Source organism: Micromesistius poutassou (genome assembly GCF_964030765.1).
Source record: "Micromesistius poutassou genome assembly, chromosome: 16".
NCBI lineage: Eukaryota > Metazoa > Chordata > Actinopteri > Gadiformes > Gadidae > Micromesistius > Micromesistius poutassou.
The window spans coordinates 4,838,478-4,862,536 of record NC_140286.1 but is presented as its reverse complement, the minus strand read 5'-3'; the positions used below and the strand labels follow the sequence as shown (position 1 = coordinate 4,862,536).

The following is a 24,059-nucleotide window of genomic DNA, read 5'->3' as shown; positions in this document are numbered from 1 at the left end:
ATATTGCTTCATTTATAACCTATTTTTGCCGTGAGCGATTGTTTTCCCACATGTGTTTGCCATTGGCTCACCTTTTTGTGCAAGGGTCCAAAAAATGAAAGCGCAAAATCCTATTGGCTTACAGAACAAGGCATTTCAACTCTGGAGCGGTGAAGTCATAATTGGATCAAACTCTCAGAAATATGGTAAAAAATAAGAACCACAAACGTTTGTTGAAACACACATTAAGGACAAAGTACATTTATTTGGAAATACACATACCCATCAAACTTCAGAGCCAGCAAAAAAGGCCAGTAACAATTCCACTGATAGTTTTGAAATATAAACATTCAGCATTTGTTACTTTGGTTACTTTCCAATGAAAATCCACAAATCTATTTCCAAAAATATATTTGTATTATTCTCATAGATTTCAAAGCAAAAATAATGTTAATAAGATTAAGTCTTTATTAATTCATTGGGAATAACATGTATTCTTATTCATCATCGGTCCATCTGATCCCAGTGTGGCATTACCCTAACTGCCATGTATTACCTTAACTGACATCTCCTATAATGGAGAGGAGACCAGAATCTGTATGAAGTATCATCTTGTTGATAGACAGCAGTGCTAACTGCTGCTTGCACCAGCCAGTAATACACATCATTAGGACTATTATCATTAGGACGTCATATGACATCTAAATGCAATTGTAAATGATTCTGTTATAAAAAACAACAAACCTGATAAGAGTGATGAGAAACAGAATGGCTCTAGCACTTTGATTCGGAGGGCTTGTATATTCCTAGACCAAATATCTTGAAAGTTCCAATCCAGTCCACAAGAGGAACTCAAGGAGCAATAGTAACCGTAGTCAAATTCTCTAAAAGTCCACTCGACGTGGTCATCTCATTGGTCCGAGTCAATGTCACAACAACCATCTGACACACGACCTTGCCTGTGTCACATAAATGTCGGTATCTCATTCATTACCCTTCCCACCGTCATGATTCAACCAGCTTGTTTGGTTCGACCGACAGTCTAACTGACCACACCGTCACACACACATGCTCAGCTCAACATTTACAAAGTCAGTTCAGGTTGGAGTGGCTCTTGAGATGCCTCCTCAGGTGGTTCAGGCAGGTGTAGGTCTTGGGACAGATCTGGCAGTGGTACGGTCGGACGCCAGAGTGATTCAGCATGTGCTGCTTCAGCACGCTGCCGTCCGAGAAGGCCTTCCCGCACTGGGAGCACACGTACGGCTTCTCGCCCGTGTGCACGCGCATGTGCACCGTGACCTTGTGCGCCATGGTGAACCCTTTGCCGCACACGGCGCACTTGAACGGCCGCTCCCCGGTGTGGGTGAGCCGGTGGGTGCGCATGGCGCCCATCTGGGAGAAGGCCTTGCCGCAGTCCGGGCAGACGTGCGGCTTCTCCCCCGTGTGCACCCTGGTGTGGCTCTTCAGCCCCCCCGCCGTGGAGAAGCACTGGGAGCAGTGGGTGCACTGGTACGGCCGCTCGCCTGTGTGCGTGCGCATGTGCTGCTTGAGGTCGTAGCGGTTCCTGAAGCCCCGGCGGCAGACCGGGCAGTTCTCGGGTCGGTCGTCGTTGTGCCGCTGCTCGTGGTTGGCCAGGCACTTCTCCGAGAGGAAGCTCTTGCCGCACTCCTGACACTGGTATGGCTTGTCGTGGTCGACCCGCTGGTGGTACTTGAGTTCGCTGATGCCGGGGAAGGTCTCGTCGCAGTACCTGCACCGGAAGCGGTGGTTGGGGCTGTAGGGCAGCTGATGCTCACTCATCTGGTGGTTCCTCAGCAGGTGGGCCATCTTGAAGGTCTTGCCGCAGTGGGAACACTCATATTTGGTCATCACCTGCACGCACTGGTGCCCGACGCGCTCGTGAAGCGACCTGAACTGGCAGCCGCACTTGGTGCAGATGTGAGAGGCGTTTTTGCACTTCCTCTTGCGGTGGCCTGAGAGGTGGGCCTCGGTGCGGAAGGCTTTGCCACACTGAGAGCACTTGTAAGGCTTGACAGCCGTGTGGAACCGCTGGTGCTCCAGGAACTCAAAGCGATACTTGAAGCTCCTGCCACACTGCGGACAGTTGTGGGTGACCCGTGCGCGCGGGTAGGCGGATTTTAGCGCATTCTTCCGGGAGGACAAGGAGCTCCGGTGGGACGTGCCGATTTTCCTGTGCTTGCTTTCGCCGACTGATTTTCCGGCGTGGATCTCACCGGCCTCTTGGTGGCGCTGCTGGTGCTTAATCAGACACCTGGAGGAGATGAAGCTCTTCCCGCACTGCTTGCACTGATAAGGCTTGTCGTGGTCCACCTGCTGATGGTATTTGAGCTCTCCAATCCCGGGGAAGCCGTCTCCACAGTGGCTGCACTTGAAGAGGCGGCTCTGGACGTGCGTGAGCAGGTGCTCCTTCAGGCTGCTCGACTTCTGGAAGCTCTTCCCGCAGTGAGCGCACTCATAACTTTGACCTCGCTTGGGGCACTGGTGTCGGAACTTCTCCAGGGAGGTGGGAAAACTGTTGCCGCATTTAATGCACAGGTAGGCCGCATTTTTGCACTTGCGCAACCGGTGGCCGGCCAGCAGGGTGGCGGTGCGGAAGGCCCTGCCGCACTCGGAGCAGTTGTAGGGCTGCAGGCCACTGTGCACCCTCTGGTGCTCGATGAGGACCGAGTGGTGCTTGAAACACTTGTCACACTCTGGACATTGGTGCATTCCCGACTGCTGCTTGCGCCGAGGGGACGTGACCTCGTCCTGCTCTTTGGGAGAGTCGGGAAAGTCGGTGGACGTGGAGGCGACATGGGAGTTGGTGGTCAGCTCCTCCTCGAACATCACTATCTGGGGGACCTCGTTGTTCTCGTCGTCGCTGGTGTGGGACGTGATGGCGACCTCCAGCGAGGGCGGCAGAGACATGGAGGGAACTAGGAGATCGTCTGAGTGAAACTGAGCTGTTTGGGGAGGATACAGCACATTAAATCAATTTGAAAAAATCTGTCCAATATCATGTTTTTTGGCTGTGTTTTTGTTTGCCTACCAATTCCACTCTTGGCCAGTTTCCCGTGGCACTGTTTGCTCTGGAGAAGAAACTTGAGGTCATCCCCGTTTGACACACACTGCATGTATTCCTCCAGTACCGACGGCTCAGCACCAATCCAGGAAGCTGTCTGTGTGGGACAACATAAGAATGTTGATTAATCATTAAACATGTCAAGTAGAACCGTCCCACTCTGCTTATTGGTAATATGAGAGCCTACCAGTCCTCCAATCCCTTTTCCCAACGTGTTTAGGAAACATTACTCTTATATTAGATAACAATTCATTAAGAACACATTATTTTCGAGATGTCACAAGCTGCCACAGACACAGTGCTTGAGTCAAGTAAGCAAGTACTTTCCCCCCTGACAACCAGTGATGCTATGGTGTCATACCTGTTTGAAGTCTGGAACTGGAAGCAGCTCCTCCAGTCTGATGAAGAACTCACAGACCAGAGTCTCAAGTGCTGTGTCAAAGTCTGGCCCATACTCCATCGGAAAGATGTTCTGCCAATAGAGGTAAAGATTAACTCTGCATTAACATTTTGGTACATGCAGCAATGGGGAGACTGGAGTTTGCCTCGCCTGTGTTTTTCCCATAAGGTCCTATCGGCAGAGAGGTTATCTAAGGGTCTAATGGGATATGAATGGTTAAGCTAAGCAAGGAGCATCTTATTTAGTTAAAGGATTAACGACCGACATTGTCAAAGTCAAAGTCAAAAGTCAAAGTGTTTTATTGTCATTTGTTCAGAAAACGCAGGATCATTCTGTACATTGAAATTCTTATTGACCTGGCAGGCAAACAATAAGTAGTAGGCGTAATAGATTAACAAAAGAGATACAAATAAATATATTTAAAAGAAAATGTGAAAAATGTGGTAAGAATAGCAACATAATAAAATATACATAAGAAAAAGTATACATAATAAAAATATATAATAAAACAAGAACACTATCAATAGTTTAAGAGAATATATACATGTAAACATCTACCATTGCAGCAGGTGTGTCCAATGAAGAGTGAAAACATTAAATACTATAGGTATAAAGTGAAATGAGTAATGTATGTAATGTATCTAGTGCAGCATATGTATCCAATGGAGAGTGTAAACATTAAGTACCAAAGATTGTAGATTTAAAGTGGATTTAAAGTGGAATGTGCCAGTGAAATATCACAAAATATGGCAGGAATAGCATATTAAGTTCAAATAAGGGCATGTTTTTCCTCAAGTTACCTTAAGAAAATGTTCCCTTCCGTCACTGTCCTCGATGAGACCTTGGACAAGCTTCATGAAGTTTGCTTCTGGTGCGTCAATGATGTTGTCATTTATCTGAACGAAGAAAAGATTGTTTCCTTCACAATGCAGTAAAAGGGGAAACTTCCTCCAAAACAATTATCCTGCACCTGTAACAATAATAATCCTTTGCATTTATATTGCGCCTTTCATACTCTGTGTGCGCGTGTGTGTGTGTGTGTGGAGTAGCAGTATGTAGCACCCCCATCCACTAGCAGCCATTTAGGCACCAGCTCTGCTTAGCTTCCAGAGCTGCGATCATAGCTGGGCAGAATGTAACTAGACAGTTATTCACCTCTTCTATGCAGGAAGACCGTATTCTGTCCAGGTGGATCTCCACGGCCTTGAGATCCTCTGGGTGCTCTGAATGCAACAGCTCCAGAGTGGTCTGGAAGAAACAGATTGTTCATCTGAAAATTATGAAGGGTGGTTTGGATTATGGATATTGTGCGACGCTACTTCAATAGTTTTCATGTAGTAGTAGCTGTGTGGTTTAAGTGTTGTGTGAATGTTCGTATTCATCTTTACACTTTTCAAATAACCCTTTAGGTTTAAAAAGTGAATGAATGATGAATAAATAATAATGAATATAATTCTTCACTTTTGCTTACATTTATCACACACAACTGGTTAAAAATGCACGTAATTCTACTCAAGTTCATCTGTTAAAAATGTTGGCTAATCATTTCATGTAAAACACAGCCTTGACAACCACAGGACAGTAGGCAGTCATATGTCACACGATTCCCTTACCCTCGCTCTCAAGCCCAGAGACAGCAGCCGTCCTTCCCGTTTGCTCATGAGTTCGGGAACGGCGTCTGTTACCATGGATACAAACTCTTCCAGCTTCTCGTAGTGCTTTATGTTCCTCTGGCGGACCACCTCCCACATCACCGCCGACATCAGCCGGAGCGGAGGAACCAGAAGTCCTAGCGAGGACAGTGGGACGCTGAATTCTACAGAGAAGAAGTACGGGTCAATCAAATGCAACACACAGATATGATTGTATACAGGGTATTTGTTTGAATGACCAAAGGCTGCACATACAATATAAATAATGTGTACAATTTTGGAATGCAAGGAGGACAAAATGGAAACCTTTGCGTGTAGATTCTACAAGGTCAGCAGTTAAGAGCATTCTTTATCTTTGGACCAATGCACAATTAGAAATGTGAGATGTCTCCTAGTTATATAATGCGTTGAACCCCCATCTAAATAGTTTTGTGTTTACAATAGTATGGTAATATTCGTATTACAGGTACCATATGTAATCTCCCTATTAGTGACAGGCGTTATCATCCCACATTTGTGTTTTTGGTGTAAGTAAGTTAATTGGGCATTTGGGTCAGTTTCTATATTCTAGATGAAGAATGAAAGGCACCCGGTCACAGATACACACTATTCTGTGCAACGTACTCCACAAGATCAAGCTTTCCAACGCCCTGCCCAGAAGTCAAGGCGAGCGGTCTGTCAACAGTGAGCTGCACACTGAGGTGCAGAACGGGATAAGAATATTAGAGATATCGCGACAATGGAAGGGGAAATCTATAGCTAGATGAGGATATGCAGATGACCATACGACTAATGGTATACTTGATTCCAATACATTTGGATCTGTGTTGCTATATCCAACTGATGCGAAAATAGAGAGGCAACGGTTGTTTGTGCACGGACATTGTCAACAACGTAAACTACGCTGTTAAAATTTTGCAAACTAGCGCTTCCTGCAAAGGAGGACAACGTGTTAAGATAGTTTTACGAGGAAACCCACTCCAATCTAGGATGGCTTTATCGGTCGGCTAAACAAATGTCGTTCCAGACATTAGTCGAGGCCTATTCCGTCTCGGCCAATTGCTCTTTTTGACCAGCCTGGTCGCTGAATATATCCAGTAGAAAAGCATACTACACGTGTATCCCAATTCCATACATACCCATTTCGTTCATTTGTGACTTCCTTGATGTTCGTTGGTAAATAATAACAATTACCACGTTAGCATTATGGGTACGCTAGCTAACATGAGCTATGGCTTCAGGCGCCAACTTCTTCCTGAAACGATTGTCATCATCGTTCCCCGCAGTAACATGGGTGGTGGGAGCGTTTTATGTCTCAGGACCGCCCGGCCTGGGCGACGCTAGCGTGTTCTCTGTACTAAAATTGGATCCAGCACCCGCCAAGCCAACCCAATCTAACAAATCAAACGTATCGTTTATTTGTGGGAAAACAGTTGACTGGAATTATTAAAAAAAAATGTTTTTGAAAATTCACGTGTTTCAAGAGCAAATAACTTACACCCTTCAAATATAAAAATGGTTCAACTAAACGTCAGACTTAGATCACCAAAGTTAAGATAAAGGCACAGAAGGTATTTGTCATGGTTGTACCGTCCTTGTTGCAAAGTTATAATCAGGTGTTTGATTCAATTATGTCATCTTCCTTTCGAAAACATGCTTCCTCCTTTGAAAACTTGTTTAAGCAATACTATTTGCAAATTAATCTGACTCTACTTTAATTACATTTTCCCACGAACATGAAGGTGGAAAGTACACACAAAGGTATTGAGAAATAATAATAAAAAAAAACATTTAATGATTTTACAATCATATATAATACCAATAAACATGAACATTATGGGATGGACTAATTAATCAACACAATAATACAGTCTTGATTGTTTATGTATGTATCTTGCCACTTTGCCAACATACAACAACGGCACTCAGTCAATGACTGGCACTTTCTTACATTGTAGGTCGATCAGTAGCTACCTCACTGAGACAGAGTCTGCCTTCTTCCTTGATGCAGCGGAGGTGCTCAACCTATTTGTGGCACTGGGGCTTGATGAGACACCCAGAGGACATGAGGCTCTCCTTCCACACTGCTGGCAGAGATTCTGGTTTGTCGTGGTCAACCTGTTGATGATACTTAGGCCTGTCAATCCCAGGGAAATCCACGCCACAGGGGCGACACGTGAAGAGGCGACCCAGGACACGTGCTGGTAGGTGTGTTGTCAAGCCTCTCGAACCATGGGAAGCTATTTCCACAGTGCCCATGGTTGTGGCTTTGGTCCTGCCTGGTGCACTGGTCTCTGAACTTCTCCAGGGACGTGGGAAAACGTGGGAAAACACATGTAATGCATCGGCATGCCGTGGTTTTGTACTTTTTCGACCTGTGGCGAGCCCGCAGGTTCCTCGATGCGGAAGGCAATCCCACATTCTGAGAACTCTTAGGGCTGTGGTCTGGTGTGGATCCTCTGGTGTGTACACATTGGCAACACGTCACAATCTTAAAGTTTACATATTATACCACCAGGTGTGACTGATTAGCCATTACAAGCCGTTTTGAAAATCTGCCTCTTCTGCCATCAGAAGTGGGCGTCTCAACCTAGATGTGTGCTCGATAGATCAGTCTACCAGCCTACCCAGTGGACTGTAGCAAACCTTGCTCCTCTATCCGTCATACATCTAGGTGGACGCGCCCACTTGGGATGTCAGAAGAGGCCGATTTTCAAAACAGCTAATTTGTAATGGCTAATCACACACACACCTGGTGGTATAATATGTCCCCTTTAAGAACACCGTCGCAATCGAAGGCATCGAGTGAAACCACTTGACCTAAACAAACTCAAGCGGCTCGCTCAACACTGTGCGTCGTAAGGTGTCTCTTCAGGTGCTTGGGGCTCATGTATGTCTTGGAGCACAGCTGGCAGGTGTAGGGCCGCACCCTGGCGTGGTTGAGTGTGTGCTTCTTCAGTGCGGCGTTCCGCGAGAACCCCTTGCCGCACACCAGGCACACGTACGGCCTCTCCCCCGTGTGCAAGCGCTTGTGGACCTTCAGGCTGCTCGCGAAGATGAACGCCCGGGCGCACACCACACACTTGTACGGTTTCTCGCCCGTGTGGATGCGCCGGTGGACCTGCAGGTCGCCCGACGCCGCGAAGGCCTTCCCACAGTCGGCGCACAAGAACGGCTTCTCTCCCGTGTGCATGCGCAGGTGTATGGTTAAGGTGCCACGCATGGAGAATCGTTTTCCTCAGTACATGCACTGGAAGGGCCGCTCGCCTGTGTGGCAGCGCGTGTGGAACTTCAGCGCTTGCTTGGTCTTGAAGGCTTTGCCGCAGATTTCGCAGATCTGTATCAGCGTCTTCTGCTTCGTGTGTGTGAGCTGGTGCTTCTCCATCAGTCTCATCCTCGAGAACGTTTTCCCTCACTGGGGACACCCAAACGTCCAGGGTTTTTCCTCGGCGCACTTGTGCCTGAACTGCTCCCGGATCAATTTGAAGTCGGCGCCATATTTGATGCAGAGGTATGCCGCCCTGGTGCACTGGGTGTGCCGGTGGGTGGCGAGGTCGCCGGTCCTCCGGAAGGCCTTCCCACACTGGGAGCACTTGTGGGCCGGCATTGGCCGCACTTGTGGGCGACCGGCAGCCGAGGCGCACCCATCAGATTGCTGGAAGCCTTGTTTTGTGCTTCCTCTTCGGAGGGGCGACTCGTGCTGTGGAGTTCCGCGCTTGCCGCCGCTTCCTGTGGTGTTGTACTTGGGTCTTGGATGTTGTCACAGCAGATTTGTGGCTCTGTGTTGTACCGGTCGTGGTTGGATGTGTCCGTCTGTTTCGGTGAGGGAGGGAGCGAAAGAGTCCTGAGGAGATGCCGTTCTGATGGATTCAGGGATGCTGGACAGGAGGGACGTGGGAAGTAAGATACTTTGTTAATTCACAGCATGACTAAGGGGCGATCATTAAATCGGTGGATTCATATATATTATGAATAGTAATAATAGTATAAATAGTGGTATATATATATAGTATACACATAAATTCAGCCAAAAGTGATAACATACTTGTACTCATCTTGGCTGATCTCTGATGACACAGTTTGCTTTTAAGGAGAACTTTGAGGGCGTCTTCGTCACACATGTGCTCTGCTAGACCTGATGGTGCATCTTTAATCCACACTGCAGCCTAAGTAAACAAAAAAACAACTGAATAGTTAGACAAAATCCCAAAACTCCCACAAATATCTAGATGTGCCACAACAGCGGATCTATTATATGCCAGGACCATTTAGTAATTTAGCTGATGCTTTCATCCAAAGCCATTCCCAGGGAATTCAGATACAGAGAATCATCAATGACCAGGTAGGGGGGAAGGAACCTTGCACTAGCACCATCAGGAGTAAAAAAAACAAGTACGCTTGGGCTTGGAGCCCAAACACCCTAGTCACGACAACATCATATCTAGTTATCATGGTCACTGGGTTCCCGACCTGTTTGAAGTCAGGGACTGGAGTCCGCTCCTCCAGCCTGGTGAAGAAGCGGAATACCAGGACCTCCACCGCCGAGTCAAAGTCCAGTCCGAACTCCACAGGATACACATCCTGGCAGGAAAGGGGACCACAAATCACCAGCGTGCATTTATTTTAAGCTTGTATGTTGGACTTTCTCAATTGTAAGTGCAACCTGATAATGATTTAACACAACAGTAATCATGAAGCGACCAAAACAAACAACACCGCTACACAGATAAGCATAGAGCAGAGATACACATTGCCTTGAGTAAACAATGGACAAAACGTTGAACTGTACACACACATGCATCCGCACAACACCAATAGACTAATATGCATACAGACATTGGGAATACAGTGGACCAAATATTGTACATATGCGCGTGCGCGCACAAACACACACACACACACACACACACACACAAGTACAGGTTTATACCTTGTGGAAATGCTTTTTTCTCTCTGGGTCCTCTATGAGCCTTTGAACTAGCTTCGCAAAGTTTGCCTCCGGGGCCTGTAAAGTCACACACACACACACACACACACACACACAGAGCTTATAGCTTTCCTTAAAATATCCAGGGGTGGAGAGAAAAAGAGTTTGTTTCACCTGTTCACTGGGAGAAGATCGGAGTCGTTCCAGATGTGCGTCAACACTGCTGAGATCTTATGCCTGCTCCGAATGCAACTTCACCAGAATCACCTAGATATCGCAACAAATATCTGAAATCGATATTATAACCACATAAAGTAGAACTTCATATCCAGTAGTCACTGCCATCCCCTCTTACCTTTGCCCTTAAAGCCAGGATGAGAAGTTGAGTCTGTCTTTCGGTCATAATATCCGGTATTGCTTCGGTGACCAGATACACAAACTCAACCACTCTCCCATATTGACGGACGTTCCTCCGACGCAGTGGGGGGACCAGGAGACTCATGGACGAGACAGGTATCATGGGACCCTCTGTGGGACAAGCATTAGGGCTATTATAAGGTCACTGGTCGCTGTGTGGGTGGTCTAGGAAAAAGGGTTAGTATATTTAACTCTGAGCCTCACTTGATGAAGGTTGTGCACACACTATTGGTTTTATTAGGAAACCTGTGTGGTTTCTGTATCTATCTATGCAAGGCAGAATTAACAGGTACGCTATGAAACCGATGTTTCCAACAGAAATACATAGCCATTCTGTTCCAGTAGGGAACGTTTATCTATTAGCTGATGGTGTGGTTCTTAATATTGTAAAAAGGAAAGGGTTTTCACTTTTCCCTCCTGAAATTCCTATTGTTGATATTTATTTTCCTCTTCTTCTCTTATTTGAACGCTGGAGTCGATCTATATTCGCGTGTCGCTATCGCCATCTAGTGTCTACAACCAATATCGATGCATGTGATGCAGTTTGAGGAACATTATAAAACATAGAACAGTAGGCCTGTGTGTTACTGATATAAACACTAAATAGGACGCATCACAAATTTTTCATTATTAATACATCTGTCGTAGGCTACCACTTATACAGGCTGCTAATCAGTGATGTCATTGTTACTAATGAATGCATTTCAACATATTCTTTGTTTTGCAAATAGTAATGATAGTAAATAGAAATCAGACAGTGCCAGTCTTGGGAACATATGGCCCCCTGAAAACACATCATTATGTTCAGAAGAGTGGGACTGCCCAGGGGATACTGTGAGACTGATTCAACCAATCTGGAGTCAAGCTGGGGTATTCTCTGTAGGCCTGAGAAGTATAACACTTAGTAAAAGTTGTGATGCCGTGCATGTAGTGTTGTCAACATCAGGTGGACAACCCCTCCTCCTTCCCCAGGTGCTGTGTTCGAACCCCAATTTCCTCTCTATCAACGCTGTGAAGCCAAACAGGTTGAGTATCTTCTGCCAAACATATAATTGGTCTCCCGTGGCTCATTTATGAACGCACACTCTCCATTGAGGTAGCAGTGGCTTTCTTGTCGAAGTGAACCCATGTCTGTCTGATACAGAAAACCGATGCAGTGATGAGATTAGTGACATAATTAGATCAGTAGTGATGAACAACATCCATCCATCCCTTCATCCATCCATTCTTCCGTCCATCCATCCATCAAACATTATAGTTGTATAACACATGATATCTTTCACAATCATCTCCCAGATTGATGCTGATGATCATGTAGCTATAGATTATGAAATTAATAAATTGTATTTCAATGGCATATTTTGAACAAGCAATTCATTTAAAGCCTTTGCTTTTGCATCTGACCTTTAAAGTATTGCCTGTATTGAAATTGCAATTTTTTCCTATAGGTTATGTTGCACTTTAGTAATCATAAATCGAGTCTTTTTAATAAAAAAAATGTTTTCCCTTTCTGATGAAGCTTTTAATCTGCCACCAATCCGTCACATTTGTCAAAGTTAGTTTTCTGTGGGATTTTATGGGAAAAATAAAACTGAAATTCAAAGCAATTCAAAGTCTGTATCATGAGGATGGACCAAATAAGGATGGAGAGTGTGAGTTTTTGTGCATGTGCGATGTCCACACCTGTGTGGGTGTGTGTATAGTCTATTTAACGGGACTGTTGGCTGTGTGAAGTGCTATACATTATACACAAGACCAAGAATGGCTGTTTGCCATTATGCATCAAACGTGTTTTTGTGTAGCAAATATACCAAAGGACAGCAAACAGAGAGAGAGAGAGAGAGAGAGAGAGAGAGAGAGAGAGAAATAGGAGAGAGGGAGATACAGGTGGAGAGAGAACGAGCTAGGAGAGAGAGCATGAGAGAGAGAGAAAGGGAGAGAGAGAAATAGAGACGGACAAGAGAGAGAGAACGAGAAAGAGAGAGAGAGAGCGTGAGAAAGAGAGAGACAGATATAGGGAGAGAGAGAGACAGTGAAAGTGCGTGCGTTTGTATGTCTGTGAGCTTGTAATTAAAACAAGTGATTTTTTTTGTACACACAGATTATCCCTGTATCCCAGCTGGTCAGAGTCGGATTTGATCACCACGGCAACCAGAGAGGAAATCTCTCTGGAGATAAATCCAAATTGGCACCCTTGATGTTGTATTTTTTCTAAGCGAGGACGTGGAAGTGCTTGACAAAAATCTAAGCGGGGTTAGCTGACTTTGACATACAACACACTGGGAAGAACACAAACAGAATTAGAACGAGTACACACTACTCGAAACAAAACAATTTTGTTTCTACATTTTTAAGAGTTTCTAAATGTGTAAGTGTTTATAACATCCAAGACATCCCAAAAAGAATAATGTATATACATCATAATCATATTTACATATACAGTACATTTATAATTGAATTGTGTTATTCCTGAATTATTTATAAATGACGTGCATATCTCTATACTTATCATACACATATATATGTATATATATATATACATACATACACAAACATTTATAATATATATAATTTATCATATATTATAATTTAGCTAAAAGTCCATTATCTGTGTGTAAAATAATAAACAAATGAGAGCTTTAGCGGTGGTGTCAGCCAGGGAGGTTGGAGCACATCTGTCCTGTGTTTTTAAATACAAATGTAGGCAGCAGGGCTTTTAACAGAGTCCTGCTGTAGAATGAGGTCAAACCAGCCTGCCAAGCACACAATGTGCAGTTGGTCACTTATTTTGTCTGGTCGTGCTTTGAAGAATATTTTAGACAACTCATCCCCTGTGTGAGTTTGTTTACTGTTCAGTGTGTTTTTCGAAAATTTTGAGAGAATGTTATCCAATAATAAAATACTTAAAAGACGTTGAATACCTTGTATGATAAAAAAAAAAAAAGAAGTAAAAAGTAAAAAACGTACTCAAATGAATTGTAATTCAGACAATGAGATACATTTCACAGTCTTTTATATAAAATGTATGTAGATGTATACATATCCTTTTTTATAACTCTGGGTATTTTCCATATGTGTGTTTTTCAAAATGATCTTCAAATATAAATACATAGAAAAAAGAAATAGTTACAAATACTTTTTGTTTTATATACATCCTCTTTTTACAAGCCCACTCTACAGGAGCTTGCATAGTTCACTCATGCTATCCCAATCCATATCCATGACCAATTTCAATTCAACAGTCATGAGGGAAATCCATAATAAATTAACTGTGCAGAATGGAATTAAAACCAGGCACATGATTCTGTAATTGTTTCCACACACAGCCCTTCATCGACTTTCATGAACTAAGTATTCTTTCAGGGTTTTCAATCTTAAACAAAATAGAAACAGAGTAAATTAAATTCTAATCAGTCAATCGATAAAGTGTGTTATTTACCTATCATCTAAACGTCTAATTGCAAAGTTTAATATAAATTAAGAAAATATTTGTACATTCTTTCAAAACATGCAAATACGATTGGTAATAATTAGTACCAATATTGGTAACTAATTATTTGGTAGTTTCTTTCAAATAAAATAAATTCTTGCTCATTTTTCAATTAAGAAAACAGATTTAGAAGATAAGTTAATGATGTAAGCCCTTGAAAAAAATTACATCAAGCTTTTATGAGGAAGACATGCCAGACAAAAAAAAAGATGATGATTAAAATACCAGCAAAACTATGTATAGATCCTGTTACTTGGATTTTGCATATTTATTGATCGTAAGCTTGAGGTAAACAGTAGTTCTTCTATCTCCTGCAGCAATGATTCTCATTTGATCCAACCGTTTTGTCAACCAACATTCAATGTATTAAATATTCATACGACTCTCTTTGTTAGCACAGAAGCTAGTTTAGCATTTAGCTATTTTCTAGTAGCAATATGCAGATTCAACTTTGACTATACGGGGAAAATTGGGTGCTGCATATGAAGGAAAAAACCTGGATAATTTGATGAATAAAATTATTTCCTAAAAATATATATACTATCCAACAATAGGATTTGATGTTTAAGAATGTGCCCTGTCAATATCAATTAGTTACCCACCGTACTCCACTGTGACAATGTTATTAGAAAAGTATACATGCCCACTGAGAAATAGTGGTTATTTAATGTTCGATAATGTACCCTTATTGTGCAGATTTGATTCATCATGGGATATATGTTCAGTCAAACGTGAATGTGCTGTATACAAAGTCTTTCCTGCCGTTACCTGTCATGAACAATAAACGACTAAAACATTTGCCAAATGTGGATATTCTAACAAAAAGAAAACATACTTCAAAGTGATTGCTATAGGAAAGTATGTGTAGGTTTTTAGCATCACGATTGTTCAAAGGATATAGAGGATATTTTTATACATTTAGAAAAAAGTTGATTTTTATGACAACAACTTCTGATATGAAAAGGGTGAATATCTTTTTCGCCCACCATGAGTTTTTTTTTCTTCAGTTTGCTATATATTATATATAACAAAATATAATATACAAATACAAAGCAGAAAATTCAGACGACCCCGACCCACACACACACTAACACACACTCTCCTCCACACACACACGCGCGCCAGCCTCATAGAAACGTCTCTTCGTACCGCTGGACGGACGCGACGGCTATCGACCCCGTGGCCTCGCACAGTCCCCCGCTGCCGGACGCCGCACGGGTCACGCTGTCGTACGACGGCGGCGACGACGTCGACAGCGACGTCATCGACGACGTTCCCTCCCCCGCCCGCCGCTCCCCCTCCTCCTCCTCCTCCGCCGTGCCGACCGCCTCCTCCACCCCGGGCGGCCCGTAGTTCTCCCGGATCATGGACGCGATGAGCCCCTCGCTCTCGGGAGCGCGCTCCGGGTCCTCCCCCTGCTCCCCCTGCTCCCCCTGCTCCCCCGCGGCCACGGCCCTGGCGGGGTGTCGCCTGCCGCCGGCACCGCTCAGCTGGCGGTACAGGAAGGACGCCTGCTTCACCTGCCGCCGCACCAGGTGACGGCGGAAGCAGCGCTGGACGACGGCGGCCGACACGTCCTCCTGCTTGCGGCGCAGTGTGGACGTGATGGGCTCGTACGAGATCTTAGACGGGTTGGAGATCATGAACTTGTCCTCCATCTGCTGTTTGAGCGCGTCCATCTCGCCCGTCTCGCCCAGCACGCGCTTGGTGAAGGCGAACAAGATGTCCAGGCAGTGGATCTTGTCGCCCGTCACCATGGGCAGGTCCATGCTGATCAGCTTGATCTTGTTGGGCTTGGGGATGCGCAGCGGCTCCGACAGTGTGTCGGCGAAGCTGGACAGGGCCGAGAACTCGATGAACTGCGTGGCCTCCTGGTCGAACTTCTCCCACACCTCATAGAACATCTCAAAGTCGTCCTCGCTCAGCGGCTCCGTGCTCTCCTCCGTGGCCACGCTGAAGTTCTCCAAGATGATGGCGATGTACATGTTGACCACGATCAGGAAGGAGATGATGATGTAGCTGACGAAGAAGGCGATGCCCATGGACGGGCTGCCGCAGTTGCCCTTGGCATTGGTGCCCGTGTTGATGAAGGTCGTGTCGCACTCGTCAGGCGGCGAGGCCATGATGGGGCTCAGCAGGTTGTCCCAGCCTGCCGACGTGCTGATCTGGAACAGGCAGATCATGCTGTTGCCGAACGTCTCGAAGTTGAACATGTCGTCGATGCCGTCCTGCTTCTTGACGTAGGCGAAGTTGGCCATGCCGAAGATGGCGTAGATGAACATGACGAGGAAGAGCAGCAGGCCGATGTTGAACAGCGCCGGCATGGACATCATTAAGGCAAAGAGCAGCGTCCGGATGCCCTTGGCGCCGCGGATCAGCCGCAGCACCCGTCCAATCCGGGCCAGGCGGATCACGCGGAACAGGGTGGGGGAGACGAAGTACTTCTCGATGATGTCGGCCAGAACGATCCCTGGGATGAGAGGGTCAGGGTTATTAGCGTTTATTACACACACTTCATGTCAAGATGAGGACGGTGCCTTAAAGGCTACTGTTGATTTTCATTGATAATAGATGATATTAAACTTAATTCAAATTCAAAGAGTTCAGCTTCTACAGCAGCCGTGACATAGTCGTGTCAGTGTAGAGGAAAGACGCCCAAGCTGGGGCCAAAGGGGGGACATTACATGATTTGACATAAAATACAAGAGCTAAAACAAACCAAACAAACCAAGTCACGTTAAAACACTTTTAGGAGGCGAGTCGGATGTAAAAAGCAATTTAAGAAAGGTTTGTTTCCAGGGCCCAGCTTTAAAGTGAGGAGAGAGGAGGAGTCATGGGTTTGTTAGAGGAGAGAGCTCCAGAGGGAGGGGGCTCAGTTGTGTTGAATCAAACCCTGAAATCAGCAGCACCTCTGTGACCATCCACAGCCACACACGGGTGGGCACCTACCTACGATGGAGAGGATGATCACCACAAAGTCGAAGATGTTCCAGCCGATGGTGAAGAAGTAGCAGCGCAGCGCCAAGATCTTGATGAGGCATTCGGTGGTGAAGAGCACGATGAACACCAGGTTGATCTTGTTGAGCACCGACTCCATGCGCTCCGACTGCTCGTCCGTCTCCACCATCATGGTCACCATGTTGACGATGATCAGCATCATGATGATGATGTCGAACGCCTGCTTGGCCACCAGGTCGAAGAAGAAGGCCTGCACAAAGTTCTGAGGTGTGGACGGAGGAAGAAAGAAAAACGTGTCGAATGTTAAGATGAACCCTCACAGTGAAGCACAGTGGATCATCAATGTTACATTAGGGTTTGATTCAACTTTATTTTCCTTGCACGGTACCAGTCAAATATAAAGGATGCAGTAGCGTAAAGTAAATACAGAAATATGCTAAATATAGAATGTGAAGTTATCTCTTAGACATCTTTTCTTTAAGAGATTCAGGAATAGCTAAATGAGGACATCTGTGGAGGTGAAGTGATGAAGATGAAGATGAAATATGGAGATATTAATTTGTTTTCTTGAACAGAAAATATGTGGAAATGTGTGGAATTCAAGCACAGATCCTTATTAGCTCAAACCGTTTTTTTCTTTGTTTGCTGAGGCCAGGTCTGTGTTAAGACCCTGCATATCCAATCACAAATGTTGAATAGAAAGGACCACTGCATGCCTCATTTTCTCAACCTCTACCTCAGATGCTTGTTTCTCAACCTGTCAGTTTCCATCCGTCTATAGATGTGTCTGTCTGTCTGTTTCCTTCTGTTTCTAGATGTGTCTGTCTGTATCAGTCTGTCTCTAGATGTGTCTGTCTGTCTCTAGATGTGTCTGTCTGAATCAGTCTTTCTCTAGATGTGTCTTTCTGTCTGTTTCCGTCTGTGTCTAGATGTGTCTGTCTGTCTCTAGATGTGTTTGTCTGTCTGTCTGTCTGTCTGTCAGTCCGTCTGCCTGTCTGTTGTACCGAGGGCCTTGGGATGGGCTTCTGGGGCTTCTTGGAGCCCAGCTTCTTCATAGCGTTGTAGTACTTCTTCTGTTCCTCCGTCATGAAGATATCCTGGCCCCCTAAGTACACACACACACACACACACACACACACACACACACCCTTCATAAGTACCACAGTTCTTCCAGTAGGAAGACATTCAGGGAGCCTCCTGCCACCTCATCCAATTCGTTGTCTTCATATGGTGGTGTAGGTGCCCAAAGCGCTTTACATAGTGAGTATGTGTGTGTGTGTGTGGGGAGGGGGCGGGGAACCCCTCATCCAGTACCAGTACATTATTTAATGTACTCTATGACATTCAATTAATATTTGCAGCCAAATTTATATTTTCTTTTATACCTTAATATTTATTAGACCATAAACAAGACCTTACCATACAATAACATGGTCAGCTACAACTACAACAGTCATGGTGAATTCTATCCCAATACCCAACTGAAAAATATCAAAAAGAGGCGCTGAAAATACTCATCTTTCTCTTCTGCTGGTTGAAGTTGTCGATGATGACGCCGATGAAGAGGTTAAGGGTGAAGAAGGAGCCGAAGATGATGAAGATGACGAAGTAGAGGTACATGTAGAGGTTAACCTCTCGGATGGGCTGCTCCTCCACCTGGAGACGGAGGTGGTGTATCTTAGTGGATTTGAATGTGTGGTCATGGATTCCTAAACGCATCAGGGTGTCTGGGTGTTTCCTGATACAGGGAGTGATCTGCTCCTGCTACTCACTCCTCTGGAGTCCACTGCAGCGTGCATGATCTCCATCCAGCCCTTGAATGTTGCCTACAGACACAATTAAAAGAATTCAAAGTGGCTGAAATATTGCTTTTCAGTAAAGAAAAAAAGATTTGAAGGCACTTTATTAAGTTAATTATAAAACAGCTTTGTTCAATTCTGACAGTGTCGCTATAAACCCTAATGCCAACTGTAGAATTAAAATAAAAGAAAAAATATTAGCTGAACAAATAATATAATAATAATAATATAAAATAATAATAAAAAAGTTTTTTGTGTAATATTTTGGGTCAAATTATTGATCTCTTTAGTAAGTAGCCATGTAATAAGTTAGGGATAATGTATAGAACGCCGGTCGTTATCGGAAAATAAGCCCCAACAGGGCGAACCAGACACCGACGCAAAGCGGAGGTGTCTTGCTTCGCCCCGAAGGGGATTATTTCCCGATAATGACCGGCGACTTTCTATACATTATCCTGCTTATTACACGGCTACTTGCTAAAACGATTAGCAACGACGATTTATTTGTTACCAGCATTCGTAGTGTTGATCAGCAGAGAAATAGTCCACCAAAGACGTTGACGCTGGGGTTGATAAATTACCAGACTACTTGCGGAGTGATACAAAAGACGTGAATCACTCCACCTTCCTTGACAGTGGTCATTATATGCTTAGCAATGGTCATTATTGAAAAATAATTCACCACCGGAAGTCGGGAAGGGAACGGAGTGTTCCTCAGCATTGAGAAGAGCCGTGTAATAATGTAAAATAATACATTATCCCTTACATAACGACAACTGTTTATCCGTTGCTGTGTGTATCTACTGTGTGCGTCTTCAAACTCCACTGAAGTCAATCCCAATCAAGCAACTTATCAACGTGGCAACCGAACTACATTGCTGTTTAGTTAAATAAACGTTAACGCTCAGCATCCAAAGTGAATGGCAGCGTGCGGCCCGCCAGAGGAACTCACCACTTGCAGCAGCGACAGGTATCCCAGCCCCACGTTGTCGAAGTTGACCTTCACCTTGGTCCAGTAGAACTGGGTGTCGTTCAGCGCGTGGCACTCCGACTTGTTGTTGACCACCGTGGCGTTGTGCACGAAGCCTGTGCGGTTCACGCATTTGCCGAACTTGCCGGCGAACAGGTTGACGCCCATGATGCTGAAGATGAGCCAGAAGATGAGGCAAACCAGCAGCACGTTCATGATGGATGGGATGGCGCCGATCAGGGCGTTCACCACCACCTGAGGACATGGATAGGAGGGTTAGGACGGGGAGTCCGTCACAGTCGGCTTTCTCTGGGATGAGGTTGAGGGGGGTCGTCTCCCAGTTAAAGGGTACTGGGTTCGACCCCCAGTGTCCCGTAGGTCTGCCCTAGCCCCCTACCTGATCCTTAATGACCTGAGGATGAAGTCACTGTGAATATCACTGGATATAATGCTGAATGACTAAATAGTGATTTCAGAGGCATATAGAGAGAGAGAATGGCTCAATAACATGAAACGAATGATGGTTAAAATAGCGAGTGTAAATAGCGAGTGTCTTACCCGCATGCCTTCGAACCTGGACAGGGCTCGGAGGGGTCTTAACGCCCGCAGCGTTCTGAGGGACTTGATGGCAGCGAAGTCGGAGTAACCCAGAGAGTTGGCCACCAGGCTGATCAGAGATACCTGGAGACAGAGTTCACACAGTCACAATGTATCGCCTATATGGGTGAAGTGTACCGCTTCTGAGCGGACTCCCGATTCACCTGGAAACTCTTGAAAAGAACAAGCAAAGAACAAACGTAGTTTTGCACGATCTGAATAACGTTTGGATTTTTTTTTCTCTCATTACAGTTTATGCTGAAGGATTTACGTTTGAAAAGCACTTCTTTTTTTTTTTTAATAAAAAATGAATAATTTTCGGTTTTCATTGTCATAATATTATTATTTTATCAAAAGAATACCTTTACAAAATATATCGTTAAAATGAAGAAGAACACAGTTCAGCAGACATAGTTTAGTTTTGTTTTTGGGGGATTTTTTTGGCATGTGGTATTTTGGGACATTCCACAGTTAGGAACAAAATTAGGATGAGTTATACTTTTAGTTTTTTGGTTTGTTGTGAATTTATAAAATCTTTAAACTTCCACTCTATTCTATATCCAAAACAGACAAAACAGAATGTTATTCCGCTGTTGAAATGCCCTCGATGGGAGCTATGTTAGATGGCCATTGTATGGAAGTTAATTATGTTTGAGAAAATGAATGGAAGTGTCAATGAGAGAGCAGATACATACAGTATGAGGTTATGACTGACGATGACAAAAAACAGACAAGTATGTGCGATTTATGTACATGCGAGGCTATATATGCATATGTTTATAAAGAATGTGCATATATAACAAATAGAGTGAGGTTTTATAAAGAATTTTAACAAATCTTTAATTGAACCAAATTTAATTGCCAATTAGAATCCTGATAACGCTTTCAAAACGTAATATAGGTCCCTAAGATCTGTGTTTCTTTATAAAAGTCTATTTAGATGAGTCTGATCAATAGATCTATAGAAGATTATCTAAATAAACAACTGGTTTCAACGGCTCTGAGAAAGCATTAAAATTACAATCAAATAATATGAAATTCCTGAGAGGAATCTTGAGAGGATAAATAACTTTCCAATTAAGTTCCAAAAAGTAAGTTTGAAAGTACCCTAGGAAAACTCTTGACATTGTTGAATGTGCACACATTGTAAATTGAAATATTGTTGTTATTTAAGCTCCTCAATCAATAGATCAGCTATTATAATTTTAAAGGAAAAACCTCAGACAGATCTTCTGTAGATAAACCATACGATACATGGCAGTGCATTTGCATTTGATATAAAAGCCAATTCCTGCTTTCTTTTATTTTGAAATAAATCAACATCCATTGATCGTAAAGGGAATTTGAATTTGAACGTCACACTAGGCTTTTGATATCGCAACAAAAAGCACTTTTTGGTTTTACAAGTGAGGAAACACAGAAGCATTTGTGATGCGGATGCGAGTTTCCGTTCCCTGGGGTACATACTCACCTGATGGTGAACTAACTAGAACTTACCCTAACAATAGAGCGATCGCTGGCGATCTGTACAACAGCAGGTGAAATCACAAGGGGTCAAGTCAGGCTATGGGGCTCAAACCCAACACTAACTCCAACCGCCTTTCTGACCACTGTACATTATACACCAGGAAGTCCCCCGCCCAATCCCAAATAAAGGAGACAATAAGATCCTACTAAATGTTTTGCAGCTATTTGGACTTAGCATGATAGAAATTTAGCTAGAGATAATGAAAAGAAGAGACGGACATCTAAAGAGAGAGAGAGAGAGAGCAGGAGAGAAAGAGAGAGAGACAGAGAGAAAGAAAGAGAGACAGAGAGAAAGAGAGAGAGAGAGACACACAGAGAGAGACAGGGAGAGAGACAGAGAGCGAGAGATACATAAGAAAGCATAAGTATTCTGATACACCTCCCAAATACCTTCCAATTATTTTGTTTTTTTGGTGAACATTTAAAAGGCCTTGTTATTAAGTAATTGTTAACTAATTATAAGTTATATTTTAATCGTCAATTGATTGTTAAGGCCTGTTTGTAATGTTGTTTGTCTCGAGGTCAGACAAGATTTCAGAGTGACCCTAATTCAAAGTGTCCAGATTATGCCAGGGTTCCATCCATTGTAAATACAGAACAGAAAACACACTCACGTCCACGATGAGGAAGTCCAGCCAGCACCAGTAGTTGGTGAAGTACTTCTTGAACCCGTAGGCGATCCACTTCAGGAACATCTCCAGCACGAAGATGTAGGAGAACACCTTGTCTGCGTACTCCAGCACCACCTTCACCACCTTCCTCTTCTCGATATAGATGTCTTCAAACGCCTGGAGGGCAACCAGAAAGCAGATTATAGGAGATATGAAGATCATGGAAGCAGGGAGATTCAGTTGTTGCACACATATATACATATACATTAAACACAAGTAACAACACAGGGGCCATATATTTGATGTATATGCTTTATGATACACATACATAGACATCAAGTATATGATATATAATATGAACATACATTATGATAAAGTATATATTTGTGAGACGGCGTACCAGAGCCCCTGAGCTGAGCAGGATCATGAAGATGATGAAGGTCTCGAACCAGCTGTGCTCCACGATCTGGTAGCAGGTCTTCCTCAGCCTCCACCAGGCCTGGCCCAGGCCTCCACTGGTGTCCACGTCGCAGCAGGGGCAGTGCCTCACGCAGACTGGGGTGGGTGGAGAACACACGGCACAGCTAGAGCTCACATGACATCCAGCGACTGGATAGGACTTAGTGGCATCTGGACGACAGTGTAAATGTGTACCAATAGATTGATGCTTTTACCCAAAGTGACTGACAATACGTCTCTAGCATGGGTGGGCCGAGTTGGAATTAAACCGCTAATCATGGTTGGGTAAATGCCTTGCTCTACCAAAGCATCTTATAACACTCTGAGTACTGCATATATTTTGGAATTTGTGCGTACACTCAAATCAGTGACCTGGTAGGTAATTGCTTTTTCATGGCGTTAACACTGGCGTTAACACCAAGGGTTAGGGGTGCGAATCCCACTGGGTCGGGATCCCACCCGTTCTATGAATGGGTGCACTCATGGTACTGTTAAACCCTTGATATAAGTGTCCACCAAATGGCCCATATTCATTATATTTATATACACTTAGAGTAGCTAAATGATGTTTCACCCCAGCCACGGCCACATTCCCTCCCTGTTTACAGTTGATTAGCATTGGGCTAGGAAGCTCTATAATACTGTAGTGCTTTAAAACAGTCAAACACGCATTTTAATACACACATTCAGGGAAGCACTGCTCTGGCTCCATGGTCTCCTCGGCCTGCTCTGATAGGTCGTCCCTGTCCTCCCCCGGTCGCCTCAGGTCCACCGTGCTGCCCTCTGATAGGCTGACCTTCTCCTGAGGAGGCGGGGAATAGTGGCATCACACCATTAATATCTTGCTGTGATTCCTATGTAAGATTCGCGCAATTTACACCGAAAATTGGACACAAATTGGAAGGTAACAGATTTGTTTTTCTCAACCGTCAACTACATATCCTTGATGATGTCATGAAGAACATGTGATTATTTTTGAGCCACATGACCGTAGGAAAGTTTGTAGAACATTCCAGTCGTTCAGCTTTCCTTTCTTATGCCACTCAGGGTCAAGGGTCAATGGGGCTTATCCAAGCTGAATTTACATGGTTCTTACCGCAACCATTTATGTGACCCTGTAATCATATAGCCAATATATATATAGCCATATAGCCATATCCAAGCTGACTTTGGACGTAAGGTGGGAGAGCA

General features: G+C 44.3%; 2 protein-coding genes and 1 pseudogene across 3 annotated transcripts in view; all 3 read right to left on the bottom strand.

The window, feature by feature from the left end:
* Positions 1 to 280: 280 nt before the first annotated feature.
* On the bottom strand, positions 281 to 6,375 carry LOC311360893 (uncharacterized protein). Its single transcript, XM_084480992.1, has 7 exons — positions 6,253 to 6,375; positions 5,075 to 5,277; positions 4,617 to 4,709; positions 4,262 to 4,357; positions 3,423 to 3,533; positions 3,029 to 3,158; positions 281 to 2,942 (listed from the first exon to the last, which is right to left on the bottom strand). The coding sequence occupies exons 1-7, from the start codon at positions 6,263 to 6,265 to the stop codon at positions 1,072 to 1,074; spliced, it is 2,517 nt and encodes an 838-aa protein (XP_084337118.1). The 5' UTR covers positions 6,266 to 6,375; the 3' UTR covers positions 281 to 1,071.
* Positions 6,376 to 6,798: 423 nt separating this feature from the next.
* LOC311361268 lies at positions 6,799 to 10,858 on the bottom strand (annotated as a pseudogene). The gene is made up of 6 exons (XR_014684194.1): positions 10,380 to 10,858; positions 10,044 to 10,270; positions 9,584 to 9,694; positions 9,159 to 9,279; positions 8,530 to 8,991; positions 6,799 to 8,487 (listed from the first exon to the last, which is right to left on the bottom strand). The product of XR_014684194.1 is annotated as an uncharacterized misc_RNA (transcript).
* A 4,216-nt stretch (positions 10,859 to 15,074) lies between these two features.
* The window catches only part of LOC311361267 (sodium channel protein type 4 subunit alpha-like), a gene marked incomplete at both ends in the record, with an annotated part of 36,463 nt that continues 27,478 nt past the window's right edge, over positions 15,075 to 24,059 (bottom strand). Inside the window, 11 exons of the mRNA XM_084481448.1 lie at positions 15,075 to 16,417; positions 16,897 to 17,167; positions 17,910 to 18,010; positions 18,420 to 18,561; positions 18,678 to 18,731; positions 19,657 to 19,929; positions 20,233 to 20,355; positions 21,769 to 21,795; positions 22,413 to 22,586; positions 22,810 to 22,964; positions 23,553 to 23,670. Of these exons, the coding sequence (XP_084337574.1) occupies positions 15,075 to 16,417; positions 16,897 to 17,167; positions 17,910 to 18,010; positions 18,420 to 18,561; positions 18,678 to 18,731; positions 19,657 to 19,929; positions 20,233 to 20,355; positions 21,769 to 21,795; positions 22,413 to 22,586; positions 22,810 to 22,964; positions 23,553 to 23,670 (2,781 nt within the window). The remainder of the gene's footprint in view (positions 16,418 to 16,896; positions 17,168 to 17,909; positions 18,011 to 18,419; positions 18,562 to 18,677; positions 18,732 to 19,656; positions 19,930 to 20,232; positions 20,356 to 21,768; positions 21,796 to 22,412; positions 22,587 to 22,809; positions 22,965 to 23,552; positions 23,671 to 24,059) is intronic.

What these genes read in the sequence shown, in the direction of transcription:
- LOC311360893 (XM_084480992.1), bottom strand. An exon ending in GGTCTTCCTGCATAGAAGAG is followed by an intron (nt 4,358 to 4,616) that starts GTGAATAACTGT and finishes TTCTTCGTTCAG; the next exon opens with ATAAATGACAACATCATTGA. An exon ending in CAGTTCCAGACTTCAAACAG is followed by an intron (nt 3,159 to 3,422) that starts GTATGACACCAT and finishes TGTCCCACACAG; the next exon opens with ACAGCTTCCTGGATTGGTGC.